This window comes from Giraffa tippelskirchi, chromosome 3 (assembly GCF_054371585.1).
Source record: "Giraffa tippelskirchi isolate mGirTip1 chromosome 3, T2T-mGirTip1v1.2.pri, whole genome shotgun sequence".
Classification (NCBI taxonomy): Eukaryota; Metazoa; Chordata; class Mammalia; order Artiodactyla; family Giraffidae; genus Giraffa; species Giraffa tippelskirchi.
Window position 1 is genome coordinate 48,222,886 of NC_137277.1, and position 23,344 is coordinate 48,246,229.

The following is a 23,344-nucleotide window of genomic DNA, read 5'->3' on the forward strand; positions in this document are numbered from 1 at the left end:
TGTTGGGTCTGAGGGTAAAAACTTGAGAGATTTCTCCCAGCTTCCTCCTCCTCCTTCCTGCACCTTCAACGCTGACCAGGTTGCTGGCCTGCTTCAAAACTGTTCCATGCATCCCAGTCAGACAGGTCTACATCCAAACTCCTTACCAGGCAACCAAGGCCTTTGTGACTTCTCATCAACCAGCCTCTCAGCCTCCTCTTGTTTTTCCAGCCTCCTGTGTCTGGCTCCTGTACTCCCTTCTCAAAGCCCTGGAATCGCCCCCAGCTTCTCTGATGTGAAGCCTTCCTCATCCATGCCCTCCCTGCCCTGGCACCCCAATTCTACTTCTTTCAAGGCTCCTTCCTTGAAAGTCGCCTCCCCTGAAGCCTCCACTGACTCTTCTCACTACGTGGCAGGTTCCTTCTGCCCTGCCCTCAGGACCTTGACTTTGCACACAGGGCACACATGAGCGCCTTATGTCTGCCTCTGGTCTCCGGGTTAAACTGTGAGCATCGGCCAAGTTCCTCAGCGGCTGCCCCACTACAGACTCCCAATCTTTGATTCTGCATTTTACATTTCAGTAAGACCAGTCACTCAGCCTCTCTTGGCCGCAACTATCTCACCTGTAAAACGGAGGAAAGAGAATCTACCTCGTAGTATTGGGACGGTCAACTTCAAAGACGCAGGCAAAGCTGGGAGCCCACAGTCTGGCACATAGTACCTGATCTTAATTGTTAGCTGCCTATGATCAATGACCCTGACCACGATTTCTTTAGAATAAATATACAGGCGATCTGCCCTGGACGAGGGCAAACGCTGGCATCTCCCCGTCTGGAGAGGAGAGGGAAGCAGTCGTTTCAGGCTGCGGATGAGCTTTGCTTTGCTGGCCTCTCTGCTCTTCTCTCACTGAGGCAGCGAAGGGTGAAAGTGACCACCCTTGGCGGTGACTATCCTGCGGGGTGGAGGAGAGGAGGCTCGATGCCCTCTAGCACGCGGTGGGCGCCCATCCAGAACTGAACGGGGAAGGGTCAGAGGAGACCTAAACCTGGGGTGTGTGGTGGGGGTGGGACGGTGGGTTGGGCTGGGATATGGAGAGAAGCAAGAGGAACCAAGAGTCTTTAGGGCTTCTCCGGTCCCTTTCTTCCACCCCTCCAGGTTGGAGTTAAACACATAGAAGGGAGAGTCAGAAGGGGTGAAGGTCGAGGCTCGGGATGGGAGAATTGGTCCCGGGCCGCCCCGGTGCAAGCGGCGGGCTCAGGGACCCAGCGGAAGGCCGGCCGGGCACGCCCCCCCACCCCCCGCTCCGCGCCCGCCGCCGCCTCCTCCTCCCGGCGCGAGCGGGCGGCGCGCTCCGGAGGGAGAGCGGGGCCGGAGGAGGTTTGCTACCCCCTCGGCGGCCAGCACCTGCCCCGCGCCGCCCCGCGCCCGCCCCGCCTGGGCATCCGAGGGCGCCCGCACCTTTCTCCCCCCGGGCCGGGGAGCCAGCCAGGGGGCAGCGCCGGAGCCCGGGGGGAGCGCGGCCCCGCCGGCCGGCCGGCCCGCCCGGGCTGGGGGCAGCTAGGACGGCCCCGGGTAAGCGGCGGGAGGCGGGAGGGCCGGGGCCGGGCTGGGTCGGTGGGGGTGTGGAGGAGGGCCGGCCGGCCGACGGGGACCAGGGACGCGGAGGGAGGAGGGGGCCGGCAGGCTGGCAGGGAAGCGGCGCGGGGCGGCCACGTGAGCGCTGGTGCGGGGGGTGGGGGGGTGCCTGAAAGGTGCTGGAGGCGGAGAGCCGGCAGGGCTCCGGCCTCCCCCCGCCCCTCCACTCCTACCAATCAGGTCGTAGGGAACCCAGCATCCTCCGACGCCCCCACGCCCCCACCCGCCCACCCACTCCCACATGAATGTGATGGGGACCAACAGCGGGCCGACGTGGTGCCTCGGTCCACAGGACTTGCAAAGCCGCCCCCCCCCCCACGCCCTCAGCTTGGGGCTGGGACTTAGGTGTCCGGGCCCCCGGCAGGGGAACCAGAAGCAGGCTTTGGCCCCAGTGTCTGTCCCCGGGCAGGCGCCGTCTGCAGACTCACTGCAGAGCACAGGCCTTGGGGAGGGAGGCTGGGGGGTGCCTGGGCCCTGCCTCTCTGGACAGTCCTCTTCCACCACCACCCCATCGCCTGCTGCTGGGGATGTTGGATTAATAAACACTCAGACCCAGGACCCCTGCCTGGGAAGTGGAGGGGGCCCCCCGGTCACCTCTGAGTCAGAGAGGGGACCACACTTGGGCCTGCTGGGCTCCAGGAGGCTGTCCCCAACCCAGGGGCCTCTCTCTGCACTCTCCTCCTTGGCTCCAGCACTGTTGTCCCGCTTTTATTTCCTAGCTCTTCCCCCAGAAAGGGTTGATTTCAGGGCAAGGGAATATGTTGTACAAGAGAATCTGCAGGTAGGGTACAGCCTAGAGACCTCTTAAGTTGCCACACCCAGGGGGAGGCCGGAAGTCTTCTTGCATCCTTTGCCCTCTCTTCTTCCCCTAAGATGCCCCCCTCCCCAGCGTGTGCTGGTTATGTAATTAACCCAGCTGAGGCTCTCTGCCAAGCGGACAGGGTCCAGGGAGGCCTGAGGGGCCCAGGGCCCTGGAGGGGTTTAGGGGGAGGAGGGGCTGGGACTTCCCCAAGTTGGGAGCTCACAGAAGTAGAAAAGCCCTTGTTGGGAAAAGGACACTGCATGGGGCAGGAAAGAGATGAGGGTCGTAGGCTTAACTAACAGCTCAGCGGGCTACATGGTCTTCACGTTCCTGAATCTTTGTTTTCACCTTCAATAAAATGGGGGAGGATTGCACACACACACACTTACATATATGTGAGCAACAGTGCAGCAGTGCATAGTGGCCCATCGGGGATGGCTAGGAGGTCCCACTGGGATCGTGGAAAGCCTTTGATGAATGAAGGGCCCCTCACCCCTGTTTAGTGAACACCTCCTCTGTGCAGGCACTGTGCATGCTCAACCTCACAACACCCTGTGAAGTTTCTTACCCAAGATCACACTGTAGGTGAGGGGCAGAGCAGGGGTTCCAAAGCTGGTGGGTCTCACGCGAAATCCTGCCCTTGGTTTATTCTGCTGTGTGCACACATCCATGCCCAATGGATGGGGTCCTCTGAGCCAGGCCAGACTGAGGGATGTTCAGCTGTGAGCTGCACACATGGGGAAAGGGCATGCACCGACAGAGAAAGTGTGCACACATGCTGGAGGCTGTGGCCCTATCAGAGCCCAGCACACCCATCTGTCCCAGACCCATTTAGCAGACGGGAAGTCTCAGGCATGTACCAGCTTCCCTGGTCACCATCCTCCACAGAAAGAGAAGGCACCTGGCTAAGAGGTTTACTTGAATTATTTCAGAAGTAGGGGCTCATGACCCTCCTTTATATGTGTGCAGAACATGGCTCAGATTGGACAGGCCATCTGCCCTCTGACCTGCAGCTAGGAAACATCAGAGCTGGGATTTATACCCACACTAAACTCACTGGAAACTGAGCAAGCAAGGAGCTAATGAAGCCATGTCAAGGTTCAACCCCATAGCAGCCCTTTCCTGGGCACCTGCTGTGTGCCAGGCCCGCTGAGCTCAAAGGTTGCCAGAGAATTAGACCCAGCCCTTGGCCTGTGGCCTTCGCCAACTAGAATCGTTAAATTTGGAAGCTGGGAGTACTCTGACATTGTAGAAAGGAGTAGCCGCCTTTCCCAGCTGTGTGCCTTGGGCTCATGTCTTCCTCCCTCTGAGCCTTCTCTCCGAAGTGAGAATAACTACCACCTGGGAGTATTGTATTGACTCTGGATAACACTGGAAAAGACCCGGATGCTGGGAAGGATTGAAGGCAAAAGGAGAAGGGGGTGGCAGAGGATGAGATGGTTAGACAGCATCACTGACTCAATGGAGACATGAATTTGAGTAAACTCCAGGAGATAGCAGAGGACAGGGAAGCCTGGTGTGCTGCAGTCCATGGGGTTGCAGAGTTGGACATGACTTAGCCACTGAACAACAACAGCAAAGATAACCACGTGGGCGTGCTGACCTAGAGTAACTGCTCAACAAGTGTCACACTCCAGAGCCAAAGCCATCCTCTAGTCCAGGGGTTCTCAGCAGGGGTTGAAGGTGGCAGGTGGCGGGGAACACACTTTGGGTCATCATGGTCCCGAGAGGCTGCCACTGGCAAGTACCTCCTGGCAGCCAGACACGTAAAATGTCCTGCTCAGTAAGGAATTCTCTGTCCACGAAAAGGCCAGGAGCGCTTCCACTGAGACACACTGGCCCAGTCTCACCCCTGAGGACCAGGAGACTGAGACTGCAAGATGTCGGTGTCTTATCCTGGGCTCCGTGGGAAAGCTGAGGCTTGAAACAAGGCTAGTGCTCTTTCCACTCTGCAGCCTTGCCTGGGGTTTGGGAGTCAGACCGGCCAAAAGTCAGGTCATAATGCAAGTCAAGAAAGCTGATTCCCACTAAAGGGATGGATGGAAGGGAGAATGGAGAAGGGAGAAAGGGGAGGTTCTGGATGGATGGGATAGGAGCTCTGGAAAAAGGAGGGTGGGACGTCCCAAGTGGCAGGAACAGCTCCAGCACAGTCCCCAAGGTGGGAAAGTGTAGGATATCCGTCCCAGGAGAAGCCAGCCCACCAAAGCCCGCCTCTCATCCCCACAGGCCAGGTGGAGTCCGCAGGGGGCCCTGGGCAAGGAGGGGGCAGCGGTGATGGGTCCTGACGGTGGCTGAGCCCCCAGCCCCTGGAATATGCAGCCCGGGGGAGCCCCAGGCAGCGGCGAGGACGCGGTGGCGGAGCCGGGCGGGAGGCATGGTCTCCACCTACCGGGTGGCCGTGCTGGGGGCGCGAGGCGTGGGCAAGAGTGCCATCGTGCGCCAGTTCCTGTACAACGAATTCAGCGAGGTCTGCGTGCCCACCACCGCCCGCCGCCTCTACCTGCCTGCTGTCGTAATGAACGGCCACGTGCACGACCTCCAGATCCTCGACTTCCCGCCCATCAGCGCCTTCCCGGTCAACACACTGCAGGTAGGGGGCCGTGGCGTGGGGCCGGGGCGGAGGAGGGGCTGGGCGCTGACCCTGCTGCCTGTTTTGAGAGCTCCCCACTGCACCACCCGCCACTCTGCTAACAGCTTTGCCGGGATCCCATTCATTTGTGCACCGGTTCATCCAACAGATATTTGAGGAATGTGTCTCAGGTGGTAAAGAATCCGCCCGCAACGCAGGAGACCAGGGTTCGATCCCTGGGTCGGGAAGGTCCCCTGGAGAAGGGAATGGCAACCCACTCCAGTTATTCTTGCCTGGAGAGTTCCATGGACCGAGGAGCCTGACAGGGCTACAGTGGAGTCACAAAGAGTCGGACGCGACTAAGTGACTAACACTTTCACTTTCAATGTGTGCCTGGCCTTGTGGTGGGCACTGGGGTTGAATGGTGCTCAAAACAGAGCACTTTGCTCTCAAGGAACTCAGTCTGGTGAGAAGACAAACGGGCAATTATACTGATGACTGTCACGACTGGAGGGAATGCAGGGAACTAAGACAACCCTTATGGGGGCATCCCATGAGGTGTGTCAGGGTGGGGGTCACAGGAGGTGATGTCTCAACTGGGTGGGATCTGGGCAGGTGAGGAGCAGTGGGGAGAAAGACATAGAGTACCAGAGGCCTATTAATATTCTGGGCTCTGCCTCCCATGGCCTCAGACCCACGTCATCTATAGAAGGAACGACAGAAGAAAAGGCTGGGACCTGGGAGAGGTGTGTACTCAGAGGCCGGAGACCCCAACCAGGTCTCTTGCTCAAGGGCCTGTTCTCTTAAGCGATGCTCTGTCCCCTGACCTCAGAACTAGCCCCCGGGGCAGCCTTTCCTGCTGGGGTTGGAATCAGATGCCCCCAGGGCCCTGGCTCACAGGGTCCCGCCTGCAGGCCTGGGTCCTCCTTCCCTGTCTCTAGATCTGGCTTGAGAGGGGCTTGAGACAGCCCCTGACCAGAATGCAGAGTTTCTCCAGGAAAGACAAACATAGAGGAGGCCCTGAAGGCAGGGGCTGTAGCTTGGCCAGTTGTCACTGTGCAAATACAGTAATTTCTCGGATGGGGCTGGTGGAGGAGGGGGCTCACACTTGGCATTGTCTCAGTAACTCCAGGCAGGAGGGCCTTGGCCCAACCTCAGAGACACCTCTCTCTCTCAGGTCCAGGGGTGTCCACGCCTCACCCCTCGGGAACACTGAGGTCAGGGCAGTGGGTTCAAGGTCAGATGTTCTCCTTCTCCTCCAAAGGAGGCTAACAGTAGCCTGAGTGACAGCTCAGCTTCCGCTCCTGTCCTTTGCATTGAGCTGGGTTTATTTTTTCACATTTTGTTGTGTGTTTTCATTTAATTTCAATTTCGGAATTGGTAAGATCCAATTTAAAAGCCCAAACTTTATGTTTTAAAAAAAAAAAGCACACTCAGAGATCTCTTCTTCATTCTTTTTTTTTTAATTTTTTTGTTCTTTTAAGTATTTATTTTCAGTTGCCTTAGTGTTTTTAGCTGTACTTTTTCATGTTGTGTATTGTGTTTTTTTTAATCAATTTAATTGGAGGCTAATTAGTTTACAATATTGTAGTGGTTTTTTCTTCCTCATTCTTTTTTCATGGCTACCCTGTATTCCATTGGAGAGATGTATGTGGAATCCCCTCTTGCTGGACAGGTGGGCTGTTTCCAAATTTTTGCTTCAAAACAATGCCACAGTGAACAGCCTTGTAATAGTCATATTGTACATGTGTGTGTTAGTCACTCAGTTGTGTCCGACTCTTTGCAATGCCGTGGACGGTAGCCCACCAGGCCCCTCCATCCATGAAATTCTGCAGGCAAGAATACTGGAGTGGGTTGCCATTTCCTTCTCCAGGGGATCTTCTTGACCCAAGGAGCGAACCCAGGTCTCCTGCATTGCAGGCAGATTCTTTACTGTCTGAGCCACCAGGGAAGCCCCCATGTTGTACATAGGAAGGTATTACGTGTGGGATTGATTTCTAGAAATGGCATTGCTAGGTCAAATAATAAATGCAACTGGAGTTTGAAAGGTGCCACATTCCCCTCCCCTTCTGTTGGGTTAGCCAAAGTTTGTTCATGTTTTCCCTTAAAATAAACAGATAACCCTAACCCTAAGGTATTACAGAAAAACCCAAACAAACTTTTTGGCCAACCTAATATAAAGGTGCATATTTTGTGCTCATTTGAGAGATGTTACATGAGCGCTTATTTCCCTAAAGCCACCAGAGAGTGTATTGTCAAACTTTTGTATTTTTGATAGTCTGAAAAATGAGCTAAGATAGTTTCAGTGTACTTTTTATTTACATCTCTGATTATGAGCGAGGTTGAGCATCTCTCCATATGTTTAAGGGCCTTTGCCTTCCTTTTTCTGAAAACTATCAATGCGTTCACCCATCTTTCTGTTGGATCATTGGCCTTTTTCTTTCTGGTGGACCCTGAATTTTGGACTCTCCAAGGATGTCCAAGACTTCACCCCTGGAGCACAGGAAAGGGACATGGTGCCAGGAAATGCTGAGACAGGATCCAGCATGCCCCAAAGAACAAATAGTAGAAATCCCAGTGGCTACTGTCTGAAAGTAAGAACACATTCTTCCCCAATGCCAGATGAGAACCAGCCTAGGAGAGCGGCGTTTCTAGGGTCTGAGCCTCAGCTGTTGCTTCTGCGGTCCGTCTCTTCCTATCAGAGAAGGGAGTGGAGGTTAGAGGGTGTGTGCACCCCACCAAAGGAGTGAGTGGCAAATGCATGGCTGGCACCCAGGTGGCTCCCTCAGCTCCCATGTCCTTGGAACTGGACTCAGTTTCCACGGCTCCATCTCTGTCTTGACACAGCCCCAAGACGGCCCTTTACCATCTGGAATGCTGCATGGAGCTAGCTGGAAGGCAGGCTGAGCTTTCTTGCTTGCTCTCTTCAATCAGGGGTGAAGGGACAACCCAGCCAATCAGGAGCCTTCTTCCTCTGTCTCTTCGGACCCCCAGAGAGGAGTGGGTGGGAGGCAGCCTGGAGGGCCCCCTTGAGGAGGTAGCAGGTTGGGGGGAGCAGTGGGACTGTCACCTTCGAAGGCTGGCAGCTGTTCCCTCTCCCTAGCAGAGAGCTGTTCCCTCTCTGCCTGTTTCCCCATCCCTCCCACTTCCCACTGATCACTACTTCTTGCAGTGGGATGGGGGAGGAACAGCGAACACATGGGGGTCCCAAGCTCCCAGAGGTCCCCATGTCCAGTGGACTACAGTCTATCCTGGCCTGAGAAGCCAGTTCCTGGTTTCCTGTGGTTTTGGATTTGTCCTCAGCATCTTCCCCCCCCCTGCACCAAAGTTAAAACTCAGCACAAACAAAAGATGCCACATCATCCCCCTGGAGAAATCCACTGCAGCAGTTTCTAAGCCTTTGAGTTGGGAAGCGCTTGTCTGGAGTCAGAGTTAACTCTCCCCCACTGTCGCCCAAGCCTCTCCCCTTTTCATCCTTCTCTGCAGTGTAGAGCCTGCTGCAGTCCTCCAAGCCTGGTCCCTGGTTCAGCTCATAAGCTAGTGTCGGAGACAGGCCTGCGCCTCCCTCTAGTCTTTTCCTGGGCTCTGGTTCCTAGAGAAAACCCTCAGCCTCCTTGCCCTGGGAGGTCTCTGCCTCGCCAAGCTTCCAGGAGCCCCCTCCTTTCCACACATTGGCTGCCTTCTGCTGCCCTTGCAGTTCTCATCTGCTGGCATGTTAATTGGCTAATTAATCTCTTAAGGAATCTTCCCTTTAGTGCACTCAGCCTTGCCAAGGGCCTGTTCAACTTGAGCTGCAGCCCTTTCCAGGAGAATTTGCCACTGGTGTTTAGGAAGTTCCATCTCCCTGGAGCTGCCCTGGGGCCCTGGTCTAAATCAGCCCCCAGTGGGCATCCAGTCTCAACCTTTTTCTCCTCAGGGCTTCTTCTCAACCTTGAAGGCAGAGAGAAGCAAACAGAAGGGGCACCTCAGGCGGCAATCTAAGGGCAGCGTTACAGGCAGGAATTGGGTCCAGGTGGGGTTCAGGACCATGGAGAGTTCTCCAGCCTAGGCCGTGCCATCCAAGAGCCCGCTAACAGCCTACAGGTGTGAAGCCCTGATGGGAAGGGGGAGGAGGTATGTAAAAATGAGGAAAGCTGGGTCCTGGTCCTCTCAGGAGCTCACAACAGAATGGGGGACCTGGGGATGGAGAAGGTATAGAGCTGTTGCTCTGACCAAGGTATCATGCCGCTATTCTAAGAACATAGAAGATGAAAAGAATAGTCCCTTACTTGCAGGAAGGGTTCTTGGAGGAGGAGGAGGCATCTGTGCTGAGGCCTGGGAAGACAGAGAGGATTTCAACAGGTACAATAACTAGCTAAAGGCTGGGCTCTTAGAGGCATTTAATAAATGTAATCGAACAAAGGACTGGATGGACAGATTGGGGCACAAAATGGGACCAGACAGAACTCAGCTCCAGGCGTGCATGGGACAGACAGTGGCCCTGGAAGTCAGACAGTGTGACCTGACCTATCCTGGCTTGGAGGTGGGGAAGGTGTAGCACTGAGTACTTGCCTTCTGCCCTGGGCCTGGCCTCCTGGGGACGGGTGAGTGTGGAAGGCTTAGGGTGCAGTGGCAGGTGAGAGTGCTGTGTATGGCTGGAGGTGGCAGGGGGCACAGGGAGCCCTCATGGCTGCTCTGACCTCGGTGTGGTTGGGGGTGTTGCAGGAATGGGCAGACGCCTGCTGCAGGGGACTCCGGAGTGTCCACGCCTACATCCTGGTCTACGACATCTGCTGCTTTGACAGCTTTGAGTACGTCAAGACCATCCGCCAGCAGATCCTAGAGACGAGGTGAGGGGCTGAGATACACTCCACTGCCACTTAAGTGGATGCCCCCATGCCGTCCACTTCCCCTGAAAAGGGTGCGGGGAGGGGGGCAGGTCAAGTACCTCTGGTTCCCACACATATAGTTAAACACATACTCACACCATTTTGCTGTCCCTGTTTCTGTTAACCCCTTTTGGGACCCTTACCATGGGCTGGCTAGTCTAGTGCAGTAGTTAAGAGCAGAAGCTCCGGGAAGGAGACTTTCAGGGCTGTGTAACTAAGCTGGCCTCAGTTTCCTCATCTGTACAATGGGGAGAACATTATTATTACGAACGCTCCGCAGCATGCTGGATGTAAGTTCCTCCACCAGGGGTCGAACCCATGCCCCTGCATTGGGAGCGGGAGTCTTAACCACTGGGCCACCAGGGAAGTCCTGGGGAGAACATTAACAACCTACCTTTTTTATGCCAGTCATAGTGCCCCGCCTGGAACAGAGGGATGGTAGCAGTAACAGTGATCAGGCACAGCCCACCCTACCTTAGGTCCGGAGGGGGGGGGTGTTGTGAGACGCGAGACGGTGGGGTGCTGAGCGAGCTTCCCACCTCTCCCCGCAGGGTGATCGGCACCTCGGAGACGCCCATCATCATCGTTGGCAACAAGCGGGACCTGCAGCGCGGACGCGTGATTCCGCGCTGGAACGTGTCCCACCTGGTGCGCAAGACCTGGAAGTGCGGCTACGTGGAGTGCTCGGCCAAGTACAACTGGCACATCCTGCTGCTCTTCAGCGAGCTGCTCAAGAGCGTGGGCTGCGCGCGCTGCAAGCACGTGCACGCCGCCCTGCGCTTCCAGGGCGCGCTGCGCCGCAACCGCTGCGCCGTCATGTGACGCGGCGGGGCGCGGGGCGGGAGAAGAACTCCGACGGCGGAGCATGGGGCCTGAGATGCCCCCGCAGCCACGCACCCCCCCACCCTAGGGGGGAGAGAGGCCGAGGGCGGCGAGAGGGAGAGTCCCCGTCACCGCCCGGTCCTCACTCCCGCGCCTGTCCGCCCCAGGACGGCCGCCTCCAGTGCTGTAGTTCATACGGTTCCCCGCTCGGCCCCGAGGGGACACGCAGGGTGGGGGTGGGGTGGTGCTGCCTTGGCCGGACCCCCCCACCCCCCCACACACCCGTCTTCTCCAGAGAGTGTGTGTGGTGTCTTGTCATCGCCCCGCGTCTTCTTTCCCCGTGTCTGTCTGTCCGCCCACGGGTCTGTTGGTTGCCCACCCTCTCCACCTTCCAGCTTCGTTCACAGGGCTCTCATTTCGTCCATCCCCTTGTCGCGGATCCTGGCAGCTTCTTGGTGAGGCCAGCCTTCTGACCGTCAGCATCCCCGGCACAAGGCAGAGAGATGCGGGTGGCCCACGGACCGCAACTGGGGTTCGAGGGTTGAGGTCCTAAGGTCCGTCAGGGGGAGAAGGCTGAGCTCTCCCCCTTCCAGGGAGACCTCCCCGCCCAACAGCCCCCCAAGAGACACAACAACCTACCTTCCAGCCTTAACTTGATGGTCCGTCCCTGCCGGGTGCCCCTCACCCCCTTCCTGACCCTAAAGCCAGCTCACCCCCTGGGTTAAAAAAAATTTTTTTTTCTTCTTGACAGAATGTGGAGAGGGAATGACCCAAATGATAGATTTATTTTCATGATGCCAGCTTCCAGCCCTCTGTTCCCTTCTGGGTTGGGTGGTCTGCCAGATGGGGAGTGTGGCGGAGGGGCTAGTGGTGGGTGGGGTGGGGGGGCAGTCAGGTTATTTCAGCGAAGACTCTTGTTTATTTCCCCATCTGACCCTAAGCTGATTGCCCCAGACCCTGCCTGCCTTGAATCTCAGACTACCCTGATTAATCTGGGAAGGGGCAGAGCCACAAAAAGAATTATGCACCACCTGCTCCCGTGCTTGGGGGCGATAATGCCGGCATCCCTACCCCCGGACAGAGGCCCTTGGGATCTGATGCCCCCTTGTCCCAACACCTGGTGGCACTATGCCCTGACCCACTCCGCCCCGTTTTCTCCAGCTGCCTGACCAGTTTCTACCTCTCATCACCAGAGCTGATCACTGTCAGTTTTGTACAGACTTAGAAATAACAAAAGAAATGAAGACACTAGGAGTGGCCTGAGGAGATTACTGGGGGGCTTGGAGGGCGGGAGAAATGGTGCGAGCCCCCCTGCATCCAGGCCGAGGTCTTGAGGCTGAGCCCTCAGCCCCACTCTAGTGGAAAGATAACGAGGTCCCTTGTTAGGAGACAGACAGAACAAGCTAGCCCCGAGGTAGCCGAGCTGTGGCATACAGACCAGGACACCAGGTAGCCCAGGGTGGTGATGGAGAGGAGTCTGGGGACGGGGTCATGGATGGCGAACTTCTCACCCAGATGCAGTGTGAGAGGGAAGCTTTGATTCTTTCTCCCACTTACCCAGGTGATGCCCCCTCCGCTCGCTGGGGTTAACGCAGCTCCACCGTGACTGCCCTGACCTTGGGCGGCCCAGTATCAGGGTTCTGGCCCTGCTGTGCTGCATGACTTTGGGCAAGTGACCCACCCTCTCTGAGCCTCCCTCTGAAGCAGAGGCGGTGGCTCCCCTCCCCCACACCTTGGAGTGGCCGGGAGGGTAAAAAAGAGGGGCTGCCCCCTTTCTCCCCTACATCCTTGCCCTCTGACTCACCAGGGGCATGGGTGAGGGAGGGCAGCATCTCACCGGCCCTGTTGCCGTTACCCCCAGCTCTGGGGCACCTGAAGTGAGGGTGAGGGACCCAGGCCTCTGGCTGGCCCCGTTGGAGCCATTGGAATGTATCGCCTGGCCGGCCCCCCTCACTCACCCTCCCACCCCCCACTACACCCCAGATCTTTGATTTTGATTCCTTCTGCTCCCATTCTGAGTCTCTGTCCTCCTCCCTGCCCCTTCCCTCCCCAGGGTTTCCCACCACAGGGTCTGGAAGTGTGTGTGACGCCCATTGCGCTGTGATCGGAAGTCAGATTAAAAATCAGGGAGTGTTTTCCCTTGTTTCTGTACCGAGGTGTTGGCTCAGTTCCTGCTGTGGGGACAAAGGGGCTCCCTATGGGGTCTGCCTTCTGAGCTCCAGGTGATGATGTAGCCTCAGTCCTAAAGCCAGGGTCAACCAGGAGAACAAAGAGAAAGGGAGAGTTGGGACTCCTCTCTCCATCTACCCTGCCTCGGAACCCTCCAACTGATCAAAACCATTCAGAGGATAACATTCTCTCTGTCACCTTCTTGGGAAGACTTTCATAAGTGGACTCAGGCCCAGCTTCTGGTTTTGTGTCTTTCTCCCACTCAGGGCTGAGGTGCTAACTCCAGGGGTGTAGATGTGTTAAAGAATGCTCTCAACCATCCTTCTTGACTCAGTGATCTCAGCTCCCAACCACCAGGGTAGAGTTTTGAAGTCACACCTGCTAAGTTGCTTCTGTCGTGTTGGACTCTGTGACCCTATGGACCGTAGCCCGCCAGGTTCTTCTGTCCATAGGATTCTCCAGGCAAGGATACTGGAGTGGGTTGCCATTCCCTATGCCAAGGGATCTTCCTTACCCAGGGGTTGAACCTGTGTCCCGTAGTCTTCTGTGTTGGCAGGTGGATTCTTTACCACTAGCGCCAAACCCTGCAGGAGCCTGTATGGGGCAACCTTGTCTTTGTCCCTGTCCATGGTGCTGATGAAACAGCTGCTTCTGGGAAAGAAGGGCTGTCTGGCAAGGTTGGCTGAACCTCCAAAGGGGAAGCGTCTCTCACCCCCTAGCTCCCTCTTCCTCGCCCCTCCCCCCCTGCCACCCCCCAGTGGGAAAAATGCTGCTACACCTTTCTGCATCACCACAGTCAGACTGAAGGACTCAAGAGCTGGGGGTTCAGGGGCAGACCCTCTCATGTTTAATAACATAAGAGTTATGGAAGTGGGCCTGGCCAGAGAAGAGGGCGCAGGAATTGGAGGAGCTGTTTTGGGAGAGGGTAGCCCCACCATCCTAGAGTTGGATTGAGACTCATGGATTGCCTTTCTGCTCAACTGAGCAGATTGAGTCTCTGTTTGCTTTCTAACCTCTCCTGGCCAAGATCCTGTATTGAGGGGAGGGACCTTCCCTTCTGTTCCTGCAGTTGGGAGTGCATGGGCATTTTTCACTTCCCTCCTCAGGGTCATGGAGGAGAAGCATCTTCTCAGACCCAGGACTCCTCCTCAGGTGAGAGGGGGACTGGATCGAGCTGCCAGGGCCCCTGGCCCTCCAAAGGCGGGGAGCCACTCTCCAGTGGGGCGGCTGGCTCTTTCCTCTCCTCTCCATCCTCCTCCTCCCCTGCCGAGGCTCCATCCACCAGGGTTCCCTCCCTCCCCTTGCTGCCGAGTGCTGCTCTCAACAGGGTGCCCTTGGGGGGTGCCCTGACTGGACCCAGGCAGAGGTAGGTCAACGGCTTGGGGATTCGTGATGGCCGCTTCTCAGGCCTGTGATCTCTCCGGGGCCGAATCCTGGGCCTCAGCCTCAGCTTGTAGATGGATGGGATTCTCTGGGGCTTCCGGAGTGTTCTCTTTCCCTTGCCTGGACATGCCTTGGCTCTCTCAGAACTGGGGTCAGAGGGTGAAGGTGTGAGGGACTCTGGGCTGGCAGTCACCATAGGGGCTGAGCAGTCCTGTCCCCCTTGGACCTTTGTTCTGATGCCCTTGGCACTTGGGCTTGCTATTGTCCTCAGCCCACTCTCTTGGGCTCTCAGTTTCCCTTTGAGGCTTCCTGGGCCTGCAGTTACAGCTGACGTAGGGGAGCCTGGAGGGGCTGCCTTCCAGGCTCGCAGGTCCACTTTAAGGAGAGGTGGGGGCCCCTGAATCAGCTCTTGGATGACTTTGTCATAAAGACCCCTAGGGTCAGGCCACCACCCACCCAGACTGGGCACATAGACTCCACTGCGAGGAATGACTGCAGACCCAGCGCCCTGGGGGCGGGCACCCGCCACTCCTAGCAGCTTCATGTTGGTTGAAAGCTCCTCCTCAAGGCCGTGATGGATGCCTTGTTCCTTGGTTCCGCCCGATGGCAAGGGGGTGCACCTCCCCTCCCGGTGCTGTGGGCCCCGGGGCCCTCCAGCCTCTGCTGTCACCTGGACTTCCAGTTTCAGGTCCTCCTGCCCCTCTTCCACAGAACAGTGCTCATGTCTGGACTCAGACAGGTCTCCAGTGATGGACCTAAATGGAAGGGGGCCTCTCTCCAGTTCTGTGCTGGGACCTCCACTTGCAGTTCCTGCAAAGCCTCTTCCCGGAGTTGGGGGGCGAGCTGGGGGCAACCGGATGGGGATCTTGGTGGATCCTTTGACAAGGGATGGAGAGCAGAGAGGTGCTGGCTCCCTGAGCTGCGAGGAAGCACCCGCAACCTCACCCCAGGGTGGCTGCCTGGAGTCCAAGGGCTTGGCTGGGCTTGGAGAACGAGGCAGGGGAGACAGTCCTCTTGCTGGTGTCCCTTTGGTGGTAGCCTCGGGGGCTCGGAGTCTTTGGGGGGTGGGGGTCCGAGTTTCCCAGCTGTCTGTCCTCTCATGAACTGAAGATGTGGGAGTTCTCCCCCGGGGGGGTTCAGGGAGATGTCTCTTCTCTCTCTTCCCCGAGGAGGTACACGGTGGGTCTTGGCCCCTGGGAGTGGGTGAGGACTGGGGGCTGGGCAGTTTGTCCCCAGCTGGCAGCTGCCTCCAAGATGGGGTGAACAACTTCTCCTGGCACCTGAAATGATGAATCATAAACTGCAGGGTCATGTAATCCAGTCTCCTGGCTCTGGGAAGGGATGGCCCTCCCCCCCAGCCAGAACTCCCGGGGGGTCAGACTTCATGTTGAATCAAGTAGACACTCCCTCTCCCCCATGACTGCCAGAGATGCTTCCTTAGAGCAGATACTGTCTAACCCTGTTCCCCCCACCCCATTCCTTGGGGAACAGATAGAAAGCAGCCTGGTCTGGGCCCCAGGTTGCTTCAGATCCCATGACTATAGGTCAGCAGTCTTGGGTGGAGAGGGTCTTTGTTTCTGCTGTACCATGAAATGGACAGACAGGCCTTAGGTAAGTCTCTTCCCTTTATGGGCCTCAGCCTCCTCATCTGTGAAATGGGACGATGTATGACGTAACTAGATGATCCTAAAGGTACTGGGTGTTTGTTTTTGGTTCTGAACACCTGAGGTCCTGGTGGGATGGCGCACTGCTGGGAGACCTGCTCCCCTTATCTGGGGTTGGGGTGGCCTCTAGGGATGTGGACTCCAAATCAGGGAAGGGCCCTGCCCTCTCCCTCCCCAGTACCTCAGCAATAGTGCTGTTTCTCTGAGGACCCCTGGTCTGGCTGTCTGTTCACGGCGGGGTCTAGGAGAGGAGATGGCGGGGGGCCTCAGCTTTCGACCTGAAGAGGTGTATGTCTTCCAGTCCACGGGGGGCAGTGGGCTCTGGGAGCGGCTGATGGTCATTGTAGGCTGGGGCTGTGAGGGCCCATCCTGCACCCTCACTTCATGCTGCACAGGGTGGGCAGGGGGCTGCAGGAAGCTGCTTGTCTTGTGTGCTACCAACATAGACCCCAGAGAGAGGAGAGGAGGGAGGGGTTAAGCTCCTGCTGATGGGGCCCATAGTTCCCTCCCCCAGCTGCCCCCTACTCTGAATCCCACATTAGAGACACTGGGACCCACTGTGACAGTGATAACACCAGAATTTCCTCAGGGGAGTTTAGGGGATGAAATCTGGTTGGAGGGGTCAGCTAGGGGACTTGTTTAAAGCTGCATTTGTATTGCAAGTTCAACCCTGTACTTAGATTGCATGCTTATTTGGTGCTGATGGAGATTAAGGGAAGACTAAAGACCCTTCCAACTCATGTTTGGTACCTCCATCAGAGCCAAACCTAAACCCAGCCAACATGCACCAGTGACCAAATGCTGATTCTGAGTGTTTGGCTTTGGCGCTATCTTGTGGTTTAAACTGGTACTACACTATGGCTGCCGGGGTTTTCCCCCTAGTGCTGAGATGCCACCCACACCAGTACCTTCTAGGATATCTTTCTCCATCGCCTCGCACACCTCTTGCCCCTGGAGATCAGACCTACCTCCCGCCTCTGCTTCTGGCCTCGCAACCCAGAGTCACAGGGAAGGGGCTCTCAGGGGACTCACAGAGGGACGTGCACCGGCAGGGGTCATGTTTGTCCAGATAGTGAGCGAGTGTGTCCCAGCCGCCCCCCACACGCACCATCACGTGGTTCCGGAGGATCTGCAGGGGGCAAGGGTGAGGTGGAGGGCAGGGTGAGTTTGTCCCCTCTCCCTGGACCAGCCTGCGGGCCTTCAGCCCTCGCTCGCATCCGTGTACACACACACACACGTGTGTGTGGTTGCAGCCCGAGACCCTTCTGTGACTGGCGTCGAATCACGCATGTTGTCAAGGGTGGAGGCCGAGCTGACCAACGGCAGGTTGCCCCACAGAAAGACACAGGACCTCACGAGCATTGTGTCGTCTGGCCCCGGACTCTCGTCTCTCTCTTCACCGGGAAGGGTCATGCCTGCCCCCGTTTGTATCAGAAACGGGGCCCTGGCTGTGCTCTGTGGTGCGTGTGCGTGTTTAAAGAGTTCGCGGGAGTCCTGGCCTCACTCCACTCCCGGTCACGTAGTCTCTTCAGGCCTCCACTTCCTCAGAGGAGACAAGGCGCCACAGTCCTTCCCCACCTACTGCACAGGGCTCTTGGCTCAGGCTGTGGGGCGAGGGCCCGGGGAGCTGGCTCTGCCCCAGGGGCGGCCTGGCCCAGGGAGAAGTCTCCGCCGCGCCCCTGGGCGGACTCTCTGACTGCTGAGGTGGCCAGGTATGGGCGGGGGCTCGCGGGGGGCACAGGTCAGACCCGTGCTAGCATCAGAAGGCCCGTGCTCGGAAGCTGCATGTGAGCGGTGGACCCCGGCTGGGCCATACAGGGAGCACAGGCTGGGGGCGGGGTGGGGGGCAGTGAGGGGGGGGTGGGGGGCTCTCAGGCCCCTTGCTGTGACCAAGTCTATGGGTGGAAAAGTGGCCGTACCCTTCACCCCCACTTCTGCCTGAAGATCCCCGCCCCCCCCCCCCCGCCCCAGCCCTGCCCTGAGCTAGGCTGAGGCGGAGGTAGATGGGGGTGGGGGCTGTTTCTAAGTGCCCTAATGGGAGGGGGGGATCTCCAATGTTGGGGGACCCAACATTGCCAGGAATCTTCTGGAATTCCCAGAGGGAGAGAGGGAGAGCCTTCTGATGGATAACTCGGGGTGGATGGTGATCGCCTTTCCTCAGCTTCAGGCCTGGGTTAAGTCCCACCGCAGGACGCCGGATCCTGCTGACCACCCCCCACCCCGCCCCGGGCACCCTCCACCCCCCGCCCCTCCCAAAACTTACTCGGATGAAGATAAGGGTGTTGGAATCGCCCGCGCGGTACTTCCCCTCAGACACCTTGACCATGGAGAACTGAACCGGGCACGTGCAGTGGCTCACCAAGCTCTGAACCTGTGGGCAGTGGGCCCTGGATTCAGCCCTCCCCTCTGCCCAGGGACCCAAGCGTCCCTTGTACTCTGGGTCAAGCCCAGTGCGCCGCCTGCCTGCCCCCGGACCCCAGCCCCAAGTCTTCTGCAGTCAGGACTGGGGGCTGACAAGCAAGTAGAGAAGGCGTTCAATGACCCAACGAGAACAAGACCTTGAGTGGTGACCTATGGCTCAGCGCCCTCGTGGGTCAGCCGACAGGGGCCGTGGAGTGTGATGTTTAAGGCGGACCTTGGGATCTGACTGCCTCCCCCGCACTATAGACCTTGGGCAGGTGAAGAAACCTCCCCGAGCTCGATTCCTTGGTGGTGGAAGTGGGTAGTCTCTCCCAGTTCACTTCCACCCCAGGACCCGCTGTGCGGGACACAGGCTGAGCGCATCATGTGCAGTGGCTCACCTAAGACCCACAGCGGTCATGGAAGGTAGGCATGGGTAAGGTACATCCCCACGGTACAGAAAAGGCAACCGAGGCACAGAGAGGGCAAATAATCTGCCCAAAAGTCACACAGCCGCAAAGCAGTGAACTAAGACTTGAACCAAGCCGTCAGAGAGGGTGCTGGCGTCTGCCTTTGTAACCGTCGGCCCACGGGGTTTACCTAGAGAGGTGTAGGGTGCTGGATTCCCAATGAAAACATTGAGGGTTGTAACTCAAACTGGACACGACTTAACTAAAAACCACCGGGTGAGAGAGTGTCGGGGTGGGGCCTGGAGCTCAAGAAGAGGGGGGCTGGTTGCGCAGGGCGGGGGCGGGGAGAAGGAGGCGGGGCCCGGGGGCGTGTCCGAACCCTCACCATCTGGTCCAGGTCGCGGAAGTGGCAGGGCCGGCGCGCTGGGGGCTCCGGCGGCTGGGGGTCCGGCGGGGGCAGGGCCCCCTCCAGCCGCAGCTCCTCCTCGATCTCCTCCTCCAGCCGCACCAGGGTGGGCGCCGCGACGCCGAAGCTCCAGGCCCGGCGGCCCAGCTCCAGCAGACACAGCACCACGTTCTTCACGTTCTTGCGCAGCACCAGGTCCTCCGTCTCGAACATCAGCACCTCTAGCCCGGGGCGAGAGGAGGGTAGGCAGCCTGAGCCCCATGCTGACCTCCCTGGAGAGAGCGCAGCGCGTGGGAGAGCCATGGGGCCGCCCTGGACCCGGGGGAGGGGGGAAGTAGGCATGGGATAGCGGTTAGCATCGCAGGATCTTGGCGTCAGGCCAGCCCCTCGGAGGGGTCGGGGCAGAATTGCTCGGGTACTGAGTGCAGAGCAGGTGGCAGCCTAATAGGAGAGGTGGGGGCGGAAAGAGGGGACTCAGCCAAGAGAAGGAACCCAATTCCACCTGCCCTTCTCTCTGCTCTATATGCCAGGATGGGTTCAGCAGGAAGAAGCACCCAGGCCTCTCAATACGGGTAACCACCAGGCACCCCAGACTCAACCCCCAAGCCCATGCATAAGCTGGCAGGGTGGAGTACAGGCTCTGGAGTCCGACTGCCAGCTTGGAATCCTGACGCTCCCACCCACCAGCTGTATGACCCTGGGCTGGTCCCAGCCTCAGTCTCCTCTTCTGTAAAATGGGAATACTGTCTGTTTCATGGAGTTGTGGTGGGGATAGCTGTATGTCTGCAGGCAATGTCTGGCCTGTGGTAAGTGCCTGAGTAAAACACTAGCCTTTATCAAGGCTGCATCCCTGCTGCATTCTGTTGCGGCCAGCAGCTGGTGGGCGGGGCCTGACCCCTCCCTCTGCCCCATCCCCACGGCCTGGTGAGCTTTCAGGTTCATCCCTGACAGTGGGTTCAGGGCCAAGGTGATGAGGGAGGCTGATATGTCACTCCCTGAGTCCCGCAAGCCCCAGCAAGACTGGCCCCTCCCTAAGGTCCACTTGCCTCCTCCCCACTCCACTGCAGCCCAAACACACGCCTTCTCTGGGCCCCCTCTGCCTAGAACTCCCTGCCCCCCAAACTTCTATTTATTCCCAAAGACTCAGCGCAAATCTCCGTCCTCTATCGGGTCTTTCTAGGCCTCATTGGGTGGCTGTTCCCTCCCATCTCCCCAGCACAGAAGCTCTGCTTGAGTTTATATCAATTGGGCTGTAATTTATGCATCTTCTCAGCTGTCTCTCTTGGGCCACAATTTCTTTTAGCTCTGGTTCTCAGTCCTCTCAGCACTCACTGCCCAGCCCTGTGCGTGACCCCAAAGAGACAGGTGCTCGAATCATTCATTCAATGCATTGATTTATTGGGGATTTACTACGAGATGGGGAAACTGAAGCATGAAAAGGAATGAGCTGGCCCAAGGCAAATCTGGAAGGAGGACCCCTGACCCCTGACAGCTTGAGCCTCAGAGAGGAGATGGATGCCTGGCAGGAGAAGGGTCTTGGGGGGGTGGGGAACCCAGGGGGATTACCTTGGATGCCCATCTCCTTGCGACACCACTGGATGAAGTTGGAGATGTTGTCCCGGGCCTGGAAAGTGCGAGGCTGGGCAGCCTCATTACAGGAAACCCTGGCTCGGGGCAAGGGAAACCTCTGGGCTTGGGCAGGTGTCTCAGCCAGGAAGACCAGGGCAGCCTCGGTGATGGCGTTGGCATGCTGGCACAGCACCAGGCCTGTCTCCAGCACCTGCAGGAAGTTGGCTGCGCTGATGTCCAGTCCGTAGAGATCCCGAAGCCACTCAGCTAGGTCCTCCTTCATGGCTTCTAGGTACTGCTCGCTGGACTTAAAGGGCTGGATGCTGCACACCGGAGGCCCTGGGGTCCCAGGTCTCCTCCTGCCAGCCCGGGGCTGGGACATGGCCGGGCCGGGCACCTCCACTCTGCCACAGCTGCGTCTTCACTCCTGCCACCTGTGGGGTCTTGGCAGGTTCCCCCTGACTCAGGGGTCCCCTTCTACCCTCTGAGAGCCTGGGACGGCTCTGCTATTTGCCTCTGGCTTTGGCCACCGCCACCCTCGCCAGTGGGCTGGGCCAGGCCGGGCCTCCACCCCCCCACATTCTTCAGTCCCTGCCAGAACTTTCCTACGTGCTAGCCCTGAAGAGGCCTCACGCCCCAGCTGCCCAGTCTGCTCAGAGGTCGCCGGCTCCCAAGACAGATGGAGGGGAAGACACTTCTCTCTTCCCCCCAGGGCTGGACAGGCCACGCCAGATGCCTCCCACCCGCCACCAGCCGGCCCGGAGTCTGGCTGTCGGCCTCTCCACTTTGCTTTCCTCTCCTTGGAGACCAGCGGCTGCTACAAACACTCCTTGTTAACCCTTCCCGGCATTGGCTGCCCTGGTGCCCAAGGAGCCAAGAAGAGGCTGGGCTGGCTTATCGCTCACTTGGTCAACCCCAGTGGAGGCTTTTGGGAAATGGAAGGAGAGGAGCAGGGCCAGTGGGCACCGTGCCCCTCGGAGTTCAGTGAGCACTGTCGTTTAGGGGTGAAACAGACGCAGCCATAGAGTCCAGAGCCACGAGTCTGGCCTTGGACTCTTTCCCGAATCCCCCTGTGACCTTCACACACTGTCTTCTCTGTGCCTTTGTTTGCCTCAACTGTAAAATGGGAATAATAATATCTCCCTCTCTGGGGCGTTGTGAGGAAGAGAGGATTTGTGGATGTGAAAAGTCTCTGACTGTCAGACCTGAGGGGTCCCAGCTTCATTGATTCTCCCAGCAGCCCTGGCTGTGTGCCATGATTCCCGCCTTCTCTGGAGAACGCGCTCCATCCCCCACTCGACCCACATGATTCCTCCAGAGCGAGCTGTCAGTCATAGTTCCTCCTCCATGGCCACAGGGATGCATGCATTCAACAAATATTTCCTGCAGACCTACTGTGTGCCGTGCACTATTATAGTGCGTGAGGATGTAGCTGTAGGGGCTTCCCTTGTGGCTCAAACGGTAAAGAGTCTGCCTGCAATGCAGGAGACCTGGGTTCGGTCCCTGGGTCGGGAAGATCCCCTGGAGAAGGGAACGGCTACCCATTCCAGTATTCTTGTCTGGAGAATTCCATGGACTGAGGAGCCTGGCGGGCTATAGTCTGTGGGGTCTCAAAGAGTCAGACTGAGCAACGCACACTTTCAGCTTTCATGTCGCTGTAAATGAAGCCCCTGTGCATGCGGAGGCTGCTTACACGATGGTGGGTGACGGATGATAGGTAAACATATGAATCTGTAGTGAGTCAGATGGTGATAAATACCAGGGAGAAAACAGAAGGACTATAGGAGACGGGTTGAGGGTGGGGGATTTTCTAAGGTGGCTAGGAAAGACTTCACTGATATGGTGATATCTGAGCAGGGGCCTGAGAGAAGTGAGGAAGCAAGCCCTGCAGATGTCTGCTGGAAGGGTACCATGGCAGAAGGAACAGCCAGGGCAAACGCTCCAGGCCGGGGAATTCCCTGGTGGTCCAATGGTTAGAACTCAGCACTTTCTCTGCGGGGGCCCAGGGTTCAATCCCTGGTTGGGGAACTAAGATCCTGAAGCCTTGTGCTGTGACAAACAAACAACCCAAAAAAACTCCAGGCAGGGGGATACTTGGCATATCCCAGGAAAAGCAACGACAGGTAGAATGTGAGGAAGAGCAGAAATAGGGTCTTTGCTTTACCTTTCGGAAAGTAATTTTCTTTCAGTTACCTTCTAAAGGCATCAAGATAATGATTGTTGTACCCATTTCATGGATGAGAAAACAGGAAAACTGAAGCTGGCAGGAGGCCTGAGTTCCTCAGTATATGGATAGACCTTTCCATGGGGTTGACTGAGTGTCCTCATGACATGGCAGTGGGCTTTCTCCAGAGAGACAGAGCAAGACAGAAGCCACAGGGTCTTTTATTACATAGCCTTGAGTCACACCCTGTCATTCCCACAACATCCTATCAATGACACAGGTCGGCCTTATTTCATATGGGAAGGGGCTACATCAGAGTGAATACCAGGTGACAAGGGTGACTGGTTACCCCCAAGACAGAGGAGCTGTTTCTTTTCCTTTCTTGCTAATAGGATCCTATTTTGTTTAGGTATTATTCATGGATAGAGTTTTCTTGAAGTTAGGGAAGATGGGCCCAGCCCCAAAGAGAGAAACTGTCAAGTCTTCCAGCCATTCTGTGAGCTC

At 57.4% G+C, this 23,344-nt stretch overlaps 2 protein-coding genes across 4 annotated transcripts; one reads left to right on the plus strand and one right to left on the minus strand.

The window, feature by feature from the left end:
• The first annotated feature begins 1,309 nt into the window (after positions 1-1,309).
• On the plus strand, positions 1,310-12,826 carry RASL10B (RAS like family 10 member B). The gene is made up of 4 exons (XM_081584480.1): positions 1,310-1,551; positions 4,643-5,006; positions 9,690-9,814; positions 10,405-12,826. The coding sequence occupies exons 2-4, from the start codon at positions 4,791-4,793 to the stop codon at positions 10,673-10,675; spliced, it is 612 nt and encodes a 203-aa protein (XP_081440606.1). The 5' UTR covers positions 1,310-1,551; positions 4,643-4,790; the 3' UTR covers positions 10,676-12,826.
• An 837-nt stretch (positions 12,827-13,663) lies between these two features.
• On the minus strand, positions 13,664-23,036 carry GAS2L2 (growth arrest specific 2 like 2). Of its 3 annotated transcripts, none has more exons than XM_081584475.1 (7): positions 22,870-23,036; positions 20,674-20,887; positions 19,087-19,328; positions 18,155-18,262; positions 16,924-17,020; positions 16,073-16,325; positions 13,664-15,507 (listed from the first exon to the last, which is right to left on the minus strand). In XM_081584475.1, exons 2-7 carry the CDS (start codon positions 20,684-20,686, stop codon positions 13,974-13,976), a joined length of 2,247 nt encoding a protein of 748 aa, XP_081440601.1. In that variant the 5' UTR covers positions 20,687-20,887; positions 22,870-23,036; the 3' UTR covers positions 13,664-13,973. The 3 variants fall into 3 exon arrangements, with proteins under 3 accessions (XP_081440601.1, XP_081440600.1, XP_081440599.1); XM_081584474.1 differs by having other exon boundaries at positions 22,841-23,016; XM_081584473.1 differs by lacking the exon at positions 22,870-23,036 and having other exon boundaries at positions 20,674-21,058.
• Positions 23,037-23,344: the final 308 nt, after the last annotated feature.

Excerpts from the sequence above, each read along its gene's own strand:
- RASL10B (XM_081584480.1), top strand. The coding sequence starts at position 4,791 with ATGGTCTCCACCTACCGGGTGGCCGTGCTGGGGGCGCGAGGCGTGGGC. Across the intron at positions 5,007-9,689 it reads TCCCGGTCAACACACTGCAG|GAATGGGCAGACGCCTGCTG; the intron begins GTAGGGGGCCGT and ends GGGGTGTTGCAG. Across the intron at positions 9,815-10,404 it reads CAGCAGATCCTAGAGACGAG|GGTGATCGGCACCTCGGAGA; the intron begins GTGAGGGGCTGA and ends CTCTCCCCGCAG.
- GAS2L2 (XM_081584473.1), bottom strand. The coding sequence starts at position 21,058 with ATGTCCCAGCCCCGGGCTGGCAGGAGGAGACCTGGGACCCCAGGGCCT. Across the intron at positions 18,263-19,086 it reads TCCGCGACCTGGACCAGATG|GTTCAGAGCTTGGTGAGCCA; the intron begins GTGAGGGTTCGG and ends CACTGCCCACAG. Across the intron at positions 17,021-18,154 it reads ACACCCTTATCTTCATCCGA|ATCCTCCGGAACCACGTGAT; the intron begins GTAAGTTTTGGG and ends TGCCCCCTGCAG.